This window comes from Hevea brasiliensis, chromosome 9, assembly GCF_030052815.1.
Source record: "Hevea brasiliensis isolate MT/VB/25A 57/8 chromosome 9, ASM3005281v1, whole genome shotgun sequence".
NCBI lineage: Eukaryota > Viridiplantae > Streptophyta > Magnoliopsida > Malpighiales > Euphorbiaceae > Hevea > Hevea brasiliensis.
In genome coordinates, this window is record NC_079501.1 from 12,988,165 (window position 1) to 13,000,818 (window position 12,654).

At 30.0% G+C, this 12,654-nt stretch overlaps 1 protein-coding gene and 1 non-coding gene across 2 annotated transcripts; both read left to right on the plus strand.

The window, feature by feature from the left end:
• Positions 1 to 1,773: 1,773 nt before the first annotated feature.
• TRNAK-UUU (transfer RNA lysine (anticodon UUU)) lies at positions 1,774 to 1,846 on the plus strand. The gene has a single exon. It is a non-coding gene; the product is annotated as a tRNA-Lys (tRNA).
• A 5,517-nt stretch (positions 1,847 to 7,363) lies between these two features.
• Positions 7,364 to 10,143, plus strand: LOC110640613 (ricin-like). Its single transcript, XM_021791982.2, has 2 exons — positions 7,364 to 7,395; positions 8,249 to 10,143. Exon 2 carries the CDS (start codon positions 8,270 to 8,272, stop codon positions 9,992 to 9,994), a length of 1,725 nt encoding a protein of 574 aa, XP_021647674.2. The 5' UTR covers positions 7,364 to 7,395; positions 8,249 to 8,269; the 3' UTR covers positions 9,995 to 10,143.
• Positions 10,144 to 12,654: the final 2,511 nt, after the last annotated feature.

Genomic DNA, 12,654 nt, shown 5'->3' on the forward strand with positions numbered 1-12,654 from the left:
GCGGTCCCTAATAATATTATAAGACTATTGCAAAAGGAATTATAATTTTTCGATCATCCACAAATATTTTATGAATTTTATTCTAAATCGATATTCGTCGAAAATGAGCAACTTGGAGTTCGGGTTTACCTATGTCAATTCTGACACCAGGAACGTCGAGCGTAACGAAAATGCTAGGATTGACTGTAATATTGACCATGTTCTGAGACGGGCCGTCGGGCAGCCGGATCTGGCTGAAAATGCAGTCCCGACGCCGGTGAGCTATCCTCGATCCGATCGCACCTAATTTAAGTGCAAAATTTGTTAATAATTATCATAAAATTATTTTTAAATTTTAAAAATCAAAAAGTTCGAAAATCTCACCAAGCGATCTGGACCGTCTGATTATCGCCTTTTTCAAACAGTGTCCGATCGGAGCGGGACCAGTCATATCTTGAAGATCTCGTCGTCCTGAGTCCATCGGTGGCCTCGGATTTCCGATCCGATGGTCGGATCGCCGGAAAGTGATCGGAAACCGAGAAACCCATATGATTTTCTTCCAACTTTCCCTCGTCGGTTCTCTTTCCTCCAGCCACCAAACGAGGTGCCACTGGTCTCATCTGAAAGTTCATCATCTTGGGAGTCCGTAGCACTTGAAATCACCGGAAATGGCCGCCGGAGTTGGCCGAGGCGACGCCGCGAAGTCGGGCCCCCGGTTGCGCGCTCTCCCTCTCTCCTCTCTTTCCTCTCTCCTTCTCTCTCCTTACATTTGTCCCTGCTCATTCTGCTGCGCCTTTGGTGGTTGTTAAGACGAGGAGGCGTGTACCTCATCGGCCTTGTGGCCGTGGGACGAAAATGGGAGGGAGAAAGTGAGGGGGAGAGTGGAGTCGGGGAGAGAGAAATGGGGGGGGGGGGCTGCTGCGTTTTGTTTTCTGCAGTTTTTTTTTTTTTTTTTTGGGTTGTTACAAGTGCACAATAATTTAAGTCTTAAAAAATAATTATCATATATATTCAATTATTTTATTAGATTATTATAATCTCTTATTTTATATAAAAACAAGTTTAATAATTTTTAAATTAATAATACTTTAGCTAAAATTTATGTATTTATTATTTTAATTATATATAATATATAAATATCTATATAAATTTTTAATTTAAACACTGTCAAATTTATTTTTATATAAAATCAGACTTATATCACATTTACATTTCTGTTTAATCGAAATTGAATTGATTAAAAAAAAATTATAAATAGATTTTTTGTTTAAAAATTAATGATAAGTCCTAAATAAATAAATATATTAAAGTAGAAAAATTATAGAATATTTTCGGTATAATAGTCCATTCTCTCATAAAAAAATGAGTCTCACGTAATTATAAGAAATAATATATATATACTAGATGCATCAAATAATATCTCAAGTAAAGCTCTTTACATATATTTTATTATTTATTTATTAAAATATATATTTATAAATAAAATCTACCCGCACAAAAAAGGTTAAGGTAATATTATATGAATTGATTAATAATTGTAAAATTATAATTAACAAACAATTAGATATTAAAAAAAAGGTTTGGCTTAAAAAAAAAAACTTTTAACTTTTCTGAGAACCATTGCTACAATTATACAACATTTTTGTAATTGTGCTTGTTCTTATTATCTTTAATATGAAGAATTAAAAATAATTTTTTTCATAAATCCCTTTTACTTACTACCCTTCATATCTTTTAGAAATATTTAATGGTCGTACTTGTTAATTTAAAAGCCAAAAAATAAATGAATGCAACGCCGTCTTAGCTCAGCTGGTAGAGCGCATGGCTTTTAACCATGTGGTCGTGGGTTCGATTCCCACAGACGGCGTTTTGTAATTTCTTGACGAAGTTGAGGAGCCTTTCAAATTGTAACTGTGTTTCTCTACCTTCCTGTGGTTCTAAAATTACTCATTTTCATATCTTATGATAAGAATTTCAAACAACTTCCATTTCCTTTTGTTATCACGAAGGAGATTATTTGATAATCTTTGAATTTCTCCGCCTACAGCTGAGGAAAACAAAAAAAAAAAAAAATTTACTTTGAAGAAATTAATTAATGAAACCAACTGATTCAAATTTTATTTTTCCTTTCACATTTTATTATATTTTGTTCTGACAAAAGCCTTGAAAGAAATATTTGAGCATACCCCCAGTGGTAGGTACATATGGTAAGGAGGTTTGGAATTTCTAAGGAGAACAGAAAAGCAACACTGAAGGAGAGAGTAATGCATTTAATGAAACAGTGGAAGCTGTATAAGTGCATGTGTGTATGTGTGTGTGTGTATATATATATATGTCATCAGCTTTACATATCAATGCAAAAAATTTGTTGTTTTTGAGTTTATTTGCAATTTTTTTTCCTCTTAGTGGTTAAGGATTTGCATGATTATTGAATCGTTCATATCATGTACACTGTTGGAGAGAGGCGGCCTCTCTTATTCTTTCTCTTCTCTCAGAGATTTAGTCTCCATTTTTTATCGACCCTGTAGTTTTTTTTCTTGTCTCTTCTAGAAGGGGGATGGCTTCTTTCCCCCAACCTAAAGTGTGAGTTGTTTTTGCTTGGATTTTTTTATGTAGGTCAGAAGTTTCTCAGCAAAGATACTTTTGTGCAACCTGTTTGATGTAGTTTGGGCTTGCTCCCATTGATCCTCTGTTAAGATTAAGCATCTCAGGGAATCCTTGGCTCCTTCTGTGGTTTTCTTATCCTTCAAAGGCTAGATGAGAGTGAGATGTTGAGAGCTCTGCCCGCCTCCCCTGTTTTATGGCCTTTTTGCTCCTCTGTTGTTCTTTGGCTTCTAACTTGGCCTTTTGCAGATCCTTGGGTGTTGATTTGCTTAGGGCCTTTTGGTCAGGCTTTCAACCGTGCATGACCGCTAACATTGCTCTTTAATACCCCACGTGAAAGTTTGGCCGAAGAGTTGCGGTGCTGCACTCCCCTGCTGCCGGTTACAAGTCTCTGGCATAGATCTAGTTGCTCGTATGGTTTCTCTTTGTGGACTTTGGGCCTTCTTAACTTGTTGGGCTGGGTCTATAGTTAACAGTGAGATTCCTTATAATTTGCAACATGAACATGTATTTGTACTGGGGAATGTATAAGCTTTTAATTTAATGAGTCAGACTTTTGAAAAAAAAAAAAAATTCATGTCACGTCTAGTCAATAATGAAGTTAAAATTTATTTTTAGGGGAAGCCAAAATAACACTTAAAATATTTATACTTGTAAAATTTTTTTTTTATCCATAAAAATACGTGTGTATTCTTTTTTTTTTTTTCCAACAAAGTTAGAAGCCATGACACCCCAACTCCCCTCCCTCCATCAAAATAATTTTTATGTATATTAGAATATAACTATGATATCTTTATCACTCGACTCACATAGACTCTGAATTGTTAGAAGAAAGAATACAAGTAATGAAGGAAAGGATTGTGTATTTGTCTGTTTATTTGTGTGTAACATTTACAGAGATATTACATCTATTTATACATGAGAATATGAACTAATTTAGAAATATGAGCTAATTTAGACAAGAATAATAATTGCTATAATTATGCTATAAATCTCCTATAATCATATTAATTACTGTAATTATGCTAATTGCTATAATTATGCTAATTGCTATAATTATGCTAACACCCCCCCTCAAACTCAAGGTGGTAGCGCATGTGCCAACTTGAGTTTGCTTAAGAGATCCTGAAAGCGAGTGGGATGATGCGTTTTGGTGAATATATCAGCGGTTTGGCTGATAGAGGAGACAGGAATCAAACTGAACGGGTAGAGCAGCGAAGAGTAGTGCTAGGAGCGGATGCAGCGCAGTCTGGATCAACAATCGTGCAGATTCAACGAGACAGTAAGGGCGGGTAGAACTACGAAGAGTAGTGCTAGGAGCATGGACTAGGAGCGGATGCAGCGCAGTTTTGGATCAACAATCGTGCAGATTCAACAGACAGTAAATCGGGCCAGATAGAACTACGAAGAGTAGTGCTAGGAGCAGATGGCGCAGTATCTGGATCAACAATCGTGCAGATTCAACGAGACAGTAAATCGAGATAGAACTACGAAGAGTAGTGCTAGGAGCATGCGACTAGGAAGCGGGATCAACAATCGTGCGATTCAACGAGACAGTAAATCGGGCGGTAGAACTACGAGCGTAGTGCTAGGAGCGGCTAGGAAGCGGATGCAGCGCAGTCTGGATCAACAAGCGGTGCGATTCAACGAGACAGTAAATCGGGCGGTAGAACTACGAAGAGTAGTGCTAGGAAGCGAATCTGCGCAGTCTGGATCAACACGTGCGATTCAACGAGGCAGGTGTAGTTGGACTAATATTGAGCACATCACAATCCCCTGGATCAGGATTTGGAAACGGCACTTTGGTATAATAACAGAAATAAAAGAATGAACCAGAACATGTTGTAGAGAGAGAAGAGAGACCCCAGAAACTATAAATAAAAGCTTTATGGCTCTGATACCATGTTAGAAGAAAGAATACAAGTAATGAAGGAAAGGATTGTGTATTTGTCTGTTTATTTGTGTGTAATATTTACAGAGATATTACATCTATTTATACATGAGAATATGAACTAATTTAGAAATATGAGCTAATTTAGACAAGAATAATAATTGCTATAATTATGCTATAAATCTCCTATAATCATATTAATTACTGTAATTATGCTAATTGCTATAATTATGCTAATTGCTATAATTATGCTAACATGAATGATGTTCAATTCATTCACTTTATGTTTGGAGATGAGCTGCAAATGTTTGTGGAACTATGACAACTCGGTGTGCAGATGTAGACATTTAAGGGTTCCTAATCGGATGAAAGCCCTCTTTTGTCTGTCTACTTTGGGACAATGAACTGTCTGTTAATGCATTTTCTTTTGAAAACCATGATTATAATCCTATTTCACAAATTTGTGTTAATGACTTGTTTCTGCCGTCATGATATTATAGTGAGAGCGGACCAACGCTCCTTTTGGATGAAGTCATGTCATTAATTATTAAACGTTTAGATTTAAAAAAAAAAATAAAATAAAATTTTTTGAGTTTTTAATTATGCCTCAGCTTTCTTAATTTTAATAAATTTATTTCATTTTCAAAAGTAATGACAAATTTATTTAATGGTCAAAATTAATATTAAGGGTGCATATAGATAGAATGAAAATACTATTTTTTTTTAATTATATATGAATCTCACAATTTTAGAAAATAGAATATTTTAATTACAATTATATGTACTCACATGTTTAAAAAAATATATATTTTCATATATTAATGTTGCTACATAAGTATTACAATTTTAATTTTGACTATGGAATAAATCTACAACTAATCTTTAAAATTAAAATAAATTTATTAAAAATTAAAAAATATATAATTAAAAAAAATTTAAAAGTTCATTCTTTTTAAACATTAGGATTCTGTAATGAAAAAATTTAACTTTTGATAATATAATTATAATTTTAAAGTGTGAATCACTTAAAAAGTTGATATAAAAATTATCTTTGTCAAATATCCAAATTAGTAGTTGAAAGCCTACTAATAAGTAATTACAATAGAACAAATCCATCTAAATTTTAATTCTAGGGGGAGGAAGGAAAAATTCTAAAATATAATGTAATTATAAAAAAAAAGAGGAAAAATCAGATTCGAGAAAAAAAAGTAGAAGAAATTAAAAAAAAAATAAATAAATAAAACCTTGAGAACTCATCAAATCTATAATGGCCTTATTGGCCATTGTGTTTACCATTATTACATAATCTATGTTGTAATTATTATTTGGTATAGTGGTGCCTAATGAATGCCTGAGGCAGGCCAAATGTTTGTGCCACCAATTGAATTATCTGTGAATGCTTACTAGTGGAATTATAAATAAATGCTTAGTAGTGGTCCAAATGGATGATGCATAAGTTAGTGTGTGCGTGAGTCACGTAATTTTTTTTTTTATTTATTAGAGTATTTTTTATGTCTTTTTCTAATTTATAAAAAATTAATATTTTAGAGATATGTGATTGTCTATTTCAATGATATTTTTTTTAAAAAAATCAAACTTAAATTATAAGAGGGCTGATGATTGCACCCAACACTTATTAATTGTGAGTGATATAATATTAAGATGTAAATATATTTATACATATATAAAATAAATATATATTATTAATTTAATATTGCAATCAAATAATAAAAAATATTTTTTGTGAAAAATATTTTTCATATATAAATTATTTTTCATGAAATAAATAAATCTGAGTAAAAAAGATAAATTTATTAATAAATAAAAAGTAAAAAATTAATTTATTTAAATTTTAAAATAAAAAAACTAAATTATTGATCATATCAGCCCTCACAAATTAAACTATTCTGTAATTAATTTACCCCAAATTTTCAATACGTCAATTGAAAAGCTTGCTCTCCATTCTGTGTAAAAATTTTTGCTTTTAGTGGGCATCATCTCACTCGATTATTTGTTCTTGTTTCCACTAAATTTGTCCACTTTGCTCTCCATTTTATTTTATTTTAAGCATAAATACATGGCTAATTCGTGTAGCACGTACGGTTTCAACTGGCAATGTAAAAAAAAATGTCTAGTACTTCAAATGGAGGTTCGTGGCGCCAATAGAATAATCCCTAAGTGAAAAAACGCTTGAGATCCGTTTATTTAATACTATATATATATATATATATATATATATATATATATATATATATATATATATATATATATATAATTAAATTTAAATAAGAAAAATTTAAATTAATTGAGAAATTTTTATTTAAATTTGATTTACTATAAATTTAAAATAAAAATATATGAGATTTATATATATATATATATATATATATATATATATATATATGATAAATTAAATTTAAATAAGAAAAATTTAAATTAATTGAGAAATTTTTATTTAAATTTGATTTATTATAAATTTAAAATAAAAATATATGAGATTTATATATTGAATATATATATATGATAAATTAAATTTAAATAAAAAAATTTAAATTAATTGAGAAATTTTTATTTAAATTCGATTTACTATAAATTTAAAATAAAAATATATGAGATTTATATATTGAATATGCAGATTCTACTATATATTTTGTGTCTTAAGACCATTTAAATACATTTAAAATAAATAGTTTTACAATAATTTATAATAAAATTTAATTCTAATTAATAAAAAAAAAACTTCAAATTTTAATAATTAGATGAACTCAATTGAGTTTCTTAAATTTTTTAGTTTATTAATTTATCATGAAGAAAAAGCAGTAATCATAATTAAGGTGATAAAAGGATCATCCGCTCCCCTATAAAAGGAGATTAAATGAGAGGCAAAAAACCCATCTCATTCTCTTCATCAATTGCTCGCTGTAAGTGATGAAGCTGGCTTCTCTCTCTCTCTCTCTCTCTCTAAATTCAAAGAAGTTCAGATATAGTTGAATGATAATTTTAAAATAAATTTCTTTTAATAAAAGTGTACATTTTTTAATATTAAAATCTCTTCATTCTTTATATGCGATCAAATAAGCTATTTCTCTCATAAATTTTTTTCAATAATTTTCACATTTTCGTACACATATGTTGCCAACAATTTTTTATTAAGGTTTATTTTCTTATTTATTGGTAATTAACCATTTTCTATCTTTTGCTTGTTATTGTACTCCTGAATTTCAATAGATATTTCATTTCTTATTACTTTATCTTTTAGTGTTACTGTAGTCATCTCTATGTTGATATTTGTGATCTCATTTCATTTCAAAGTGGATAATTAAATTCACTTTGAGGCTTCAAATTTTCATTTCTCTAGGTCGTTTGATCTGATGATTTGCATATGCATATGCTTATACTAATTATATGCTAATATCAACTAATTAATCTCTTTTACTAACTTGTTCTGTTAATTCCTTGGTTTATTTTATTTTCATAAATGAAAATAGCTTATACGATATGCAGATAATATATTAATATTATGCTATTTTTAATAATTCGAAGTGTGCCCTGCTAAAAATAAAAATAACCCAATATTTAAAATAAAAAAGAAATTAATTTTGATGTATTAATATAAGCTTTTCTTTTTTATCCTTCCTAAAAAAAGTACAAATGAAGTGAGTAAACACATGCATGCTAGCTAGCTTAAGAAAAATAATTAGTTTGGTTAACTAATTGATAATATATAATCTAGATTCTGAGCATCAATATTAATTAATTAATTAATTTTGACAGTTATTAGACAGTTGGGGATCCATGAAAGGAACTATAATAGCATGGCTTTGGTTGAGTAGCATGTTCATGTTTGGAACAACCAATGGCTTCTCATCAAGAAGGTTGAAGGATGACAAGTGGGACTACCCTACGGTGACTTTTACCACTGCAAAAAGGAGTAACTATGCCCATTTTATTGAAAAATTGCGAGATCACTTAGGACGTGGGAAAGACGAGAGACATGGAATAACGGTGTTGCCTAATCCACATACTGTGCCCGTAACCCAACGCTTTCTTTTAGTGCAATTATCAAATCCTAGAGGTCATTCCATTACAATAGCACTGGATGTTACCAATGTATATGTGGTTGGTTATCGAGTGGGAAATCAATCCTACTTGTTTCAAAATGCTCCTTCCGAAGCATCTTTTTATCTTTTTCAAGACACCACTAGATTCTCAATCGGATTTGAAAGTAACTATGATGCACTCGAAGCTGTTGCAGGTCAACACAGAGATAGCATCAACTTGGGAACAAAGACTCCACTTGGGAGAGCTATCTCGCTTCTTTATAATAGTTCTGGGACAACTTCCTCGTCTCAACAGGCAACTTCTCTTATGGTTTGTATCCAGATAATATCAGAAGCAACCCGATTCAAGCATGTCCAGTTAGGAGTGCCGTGGGGAAAGCTGCGGTGGGTGATTTATCACAAACGAAGTGGTAAACCAGATGCTATGATGCTGAGCCTTGAGAATAACTGGGAGGCCTTGTCCGCAGCAGTCCAGCAAGCTAATGAAGCTGGTGAGTTCAGTGACAACAGGATAATTCAACTACAAAGGGAAGATGACAGCATAATTAACGTAACCAGGGTGAACGGTCCATTAGTTATCAACTTAGCTTTCCTCCTTTACGTATGCAGGGATCCGTCATCATCACCAAGAAAACTTGATGCAGTAGTCCTGCCAAATGATGTTGGTGGTGACGAAGTTTGTTCACATGATCCTGAGGCCACCGTGCATATTGCCGGTAGAGATGGCCAATGCGTTGAGGTGAGAAACGGAGATTACAGCGATGGAAACCAAGTACAATTATGGCCGTGCCATATGAATACAAAACCGAATCAAATTTGGACCTTGAAAAGTGATGGAACGATTCGTTCTAAGGACAAGTGCTTGACCGTTTCTGAATATTTACCAGCAAAGCCCGTGATGATATATGATTGCAACAGTTATAATGACACTGAGGCTGCCCATTGGCAACTACTTGACGATAGAAGCATCGTAAATCCTAAATCTGGGCTAGTTTTAACAGCAACATCAAGGTACGGCGGTACCGCACTTGCAGTGGATTTCAACATTCATGCCGCTAGTCAAGCTTGGCTTCCCACTAATAACCCTCAGCCATATCTGACATACATTTTAGGGGTTGCTGATCTTTGCTTGCGAGTGGTGAATGAAAGCGTGCAGTTAGGTTCCCAGTGTGATAGAAAATGGGCTCTTTATGCAGATAGTACAATAAGGCCTGATCAGAATACAGAAAACTGCCTCTCTTATGTTCCTTCTGCCCAGCAAAGAGAAGACAATGTAAATCTTGACTCTTGTAGCCAATCATCAAATGCGCAGCGATGGGTATTTATGAATGATGGCAGCATTAGGAATTTGTACTATAAACAAGTGCTGCAGGCTTCAGGAAACAATCCTAACTTTAGACTAGTAAGAGCCTCCACCTTCACTGGAAACCTCAATCAGAAGTGGTTAGCATTGCTTTGAATAGAGTGACCTCTCACGATGTAACAATTTCCTCTACTGTATCACAAACTATAGCACGTCCTTATGTATAATTGTACTACAATAAAAGAACATCAACTTACGTGTGTGACTGTAAGTGCTCACTCATTCACCCTTTACCCGATCACAAACTATGGCATGTCCTTGTGTGTCATTGTACTCCAACAAAAAGAACATCTAACTTACATATGGGAATATAAGTGCTATTCACTCAAAAGTTGAATGTATAAATTAATCATTTACTTTTACTTAAAAAAAAAAAGTCTAATGACATTTTTAACTTTTAAAACCCCTTATTTCATCTCTATATTTTCATAGTTTCATAAATTTAAAATATTTGAATATGTAAATTAACCTCTAAAATATATTAATATATTTTATTATATTATATTTATATTTTATTCATATTATATATATATTTTTCTATTATTTGTTATTTATTAAATTATAATAAAATTATTTATTAATTTACATTTCTATTTATTATTAATTTAATTATTATTTTATATTAAAATTAAATTAATTATTTATTTTATATAAAATTAAATCTACATAATCCATCTGTGAAAGAGAATAATAATAATTAGGCGTAAATCAATATGCTAAAATAAATGAAAAAATGGCCCATAAGATAAAAATCATGAATCATAAATAAATAGCAAATTCCATAGAAACAAAAAAAAAAAGCTTAGTGGCACTTTCAATTAATCTAATTTCTTTTTCAATTTTTTTTATTTTTTTTTAATTTGTAATGCTAATTAAAATGGCAAATTAAAAGTTCAAGCGTCAAGAATTAAAAATATGCTTTTGGCCTTTACATAGACATATATTATTAAGATGTATTGAATAATAATCTCTCAATTACTATTTAATTGAAAGGTAATAATTGTTAAATAACACTGATTGACCAATTGATTAAGCAAATGCACTAGAGAAAAAAAAAATCAATAAAAATGTTTATGTGAAACTTATAAAATTAAAATTGATTTTAAAATAGATAAATACAAATTATAATTTCTATGAATACGTAAAATTTAAAAAACAGAAGTTTAATCAAATTTGACGAATTTTTTTTTTTATATAATTCAATAAACTATTTTTATGGTATGTTAGAATTAACGGCTGCGATCAACAAGTAATTCTTGACAATCAATTATCATTATTCATTAATTGAAAAATTAAAAATTGATAATAAAAAAATTTAACTTTTAATGATATACTTATAATTTTAAATCACAAATAACTTAAAAGTATTTAAGTTAATACAAATACTAAAACTAATGGTTAAAGTTTAAAAAATTAAAATAGAAGAAATATATCTAAATTTGAATTCTTGGGGGAAATATATATATTGTTCTTCGTAATTATTAAAAAAAAAAAAAGGAAAAATCAACGATTCATGAGAGTAAATGAAAAAAAAAAAAAAAAAATCTTACTTCAAATCTACTATGGCCACCGTGTTTCCCAATATTATGGCCATTGTGCCTTGTGAATGCCTAAGGCAGGCCAAAAGTGAGTGCCACCAACGCTTAGTGGTTGACTTAACTATATGCGAATGCTCAATGAAAAATAAATGAGGCATGAGTGATGTAATTTTAATTCTACAAATATAATAGTAAAATTTTAAATTATTATAAAAAATAAAAATAAGAAATTTTAATTTAATAATATTAAAATTATTTTTAAAATTTTAAAATTTAAATTTTGATTAAAATTAAATAAAAAAAAGTAAATAAAACATTATTAAACTCATAAAAAAGGGTAAAAATTTACAACTCTATTACTCTTTTTGGTTGTAAAACCAAAGCCACTAGAGAATTAAAATAAATTAATTTTCAATGTCATTCAAAAAAAGTTGACATCCTTTACTGTGTACAAATTTTTGCCAAATTGCCTTTAGTGGGTTTCATCATCTCGCTTAATTATTTGTTCTTGTTCCCACTTTATTATCCACTTGGCTCTCCATTTTATTTTATTTTAATCGTAAAAGGATGGCTAATTCGTGTAACACGTACGTAGGTTTCTATTGTTAATGGAAAAAAAAAAAAAATAGTGTCTAATACTTCAATTGGAGGTTCAAGGTGATGGCCTAATCCCTAGTGAAGGGACGACTATTATTAATTAATTTTTATATTTATTGCGAAAAATATTGTTAGAAATTGATTAAAGAAAATTTTAATATTTATTCTTATTTATATGTTTTTTACTTATTTTATTTTTTATTTGATGTGAAGATTTTAATATTTAAAAATTTATAATAAATATTTTTAATTAATTTTTTAATATAATAAAATTAATTTTTTAATAATTTTAAAAGCACATTTCTTCATATTAATTGACTATATTTAAAATAAATAATTTTAAATAAACTTATTGTAATTAATAAAGAATAAAAGCTCTCAATTTTGTCAATTAAATTAAGTTTATTGAGTACATTAATTTATTATAAAAAGAAAAATGCAGTGATAAAAAGAAAAAAAAAAAAAAAGCATTCATCATAATTATGGGATAAAAGGTTCATCCGTTCCCCTATAAAAGGGAATCAAATGAGTGGGAGAAAACCCATCTCATTTTCTTCCTCAGCTACTCGCTCACTGTAAGTCATGAAGCTCCCTCTCTCTTTTATATATATATATATATAT

What these genes read in the sequence shown, in the direction of transcription:
- LOC110640613 (XM_021791982.2), top strand. Translation starts at nt 8,270, where the DNA reads ATGAAAGGAACTATAATAGCATGGCTTTGGTTGAGTAGCATGTTCATG.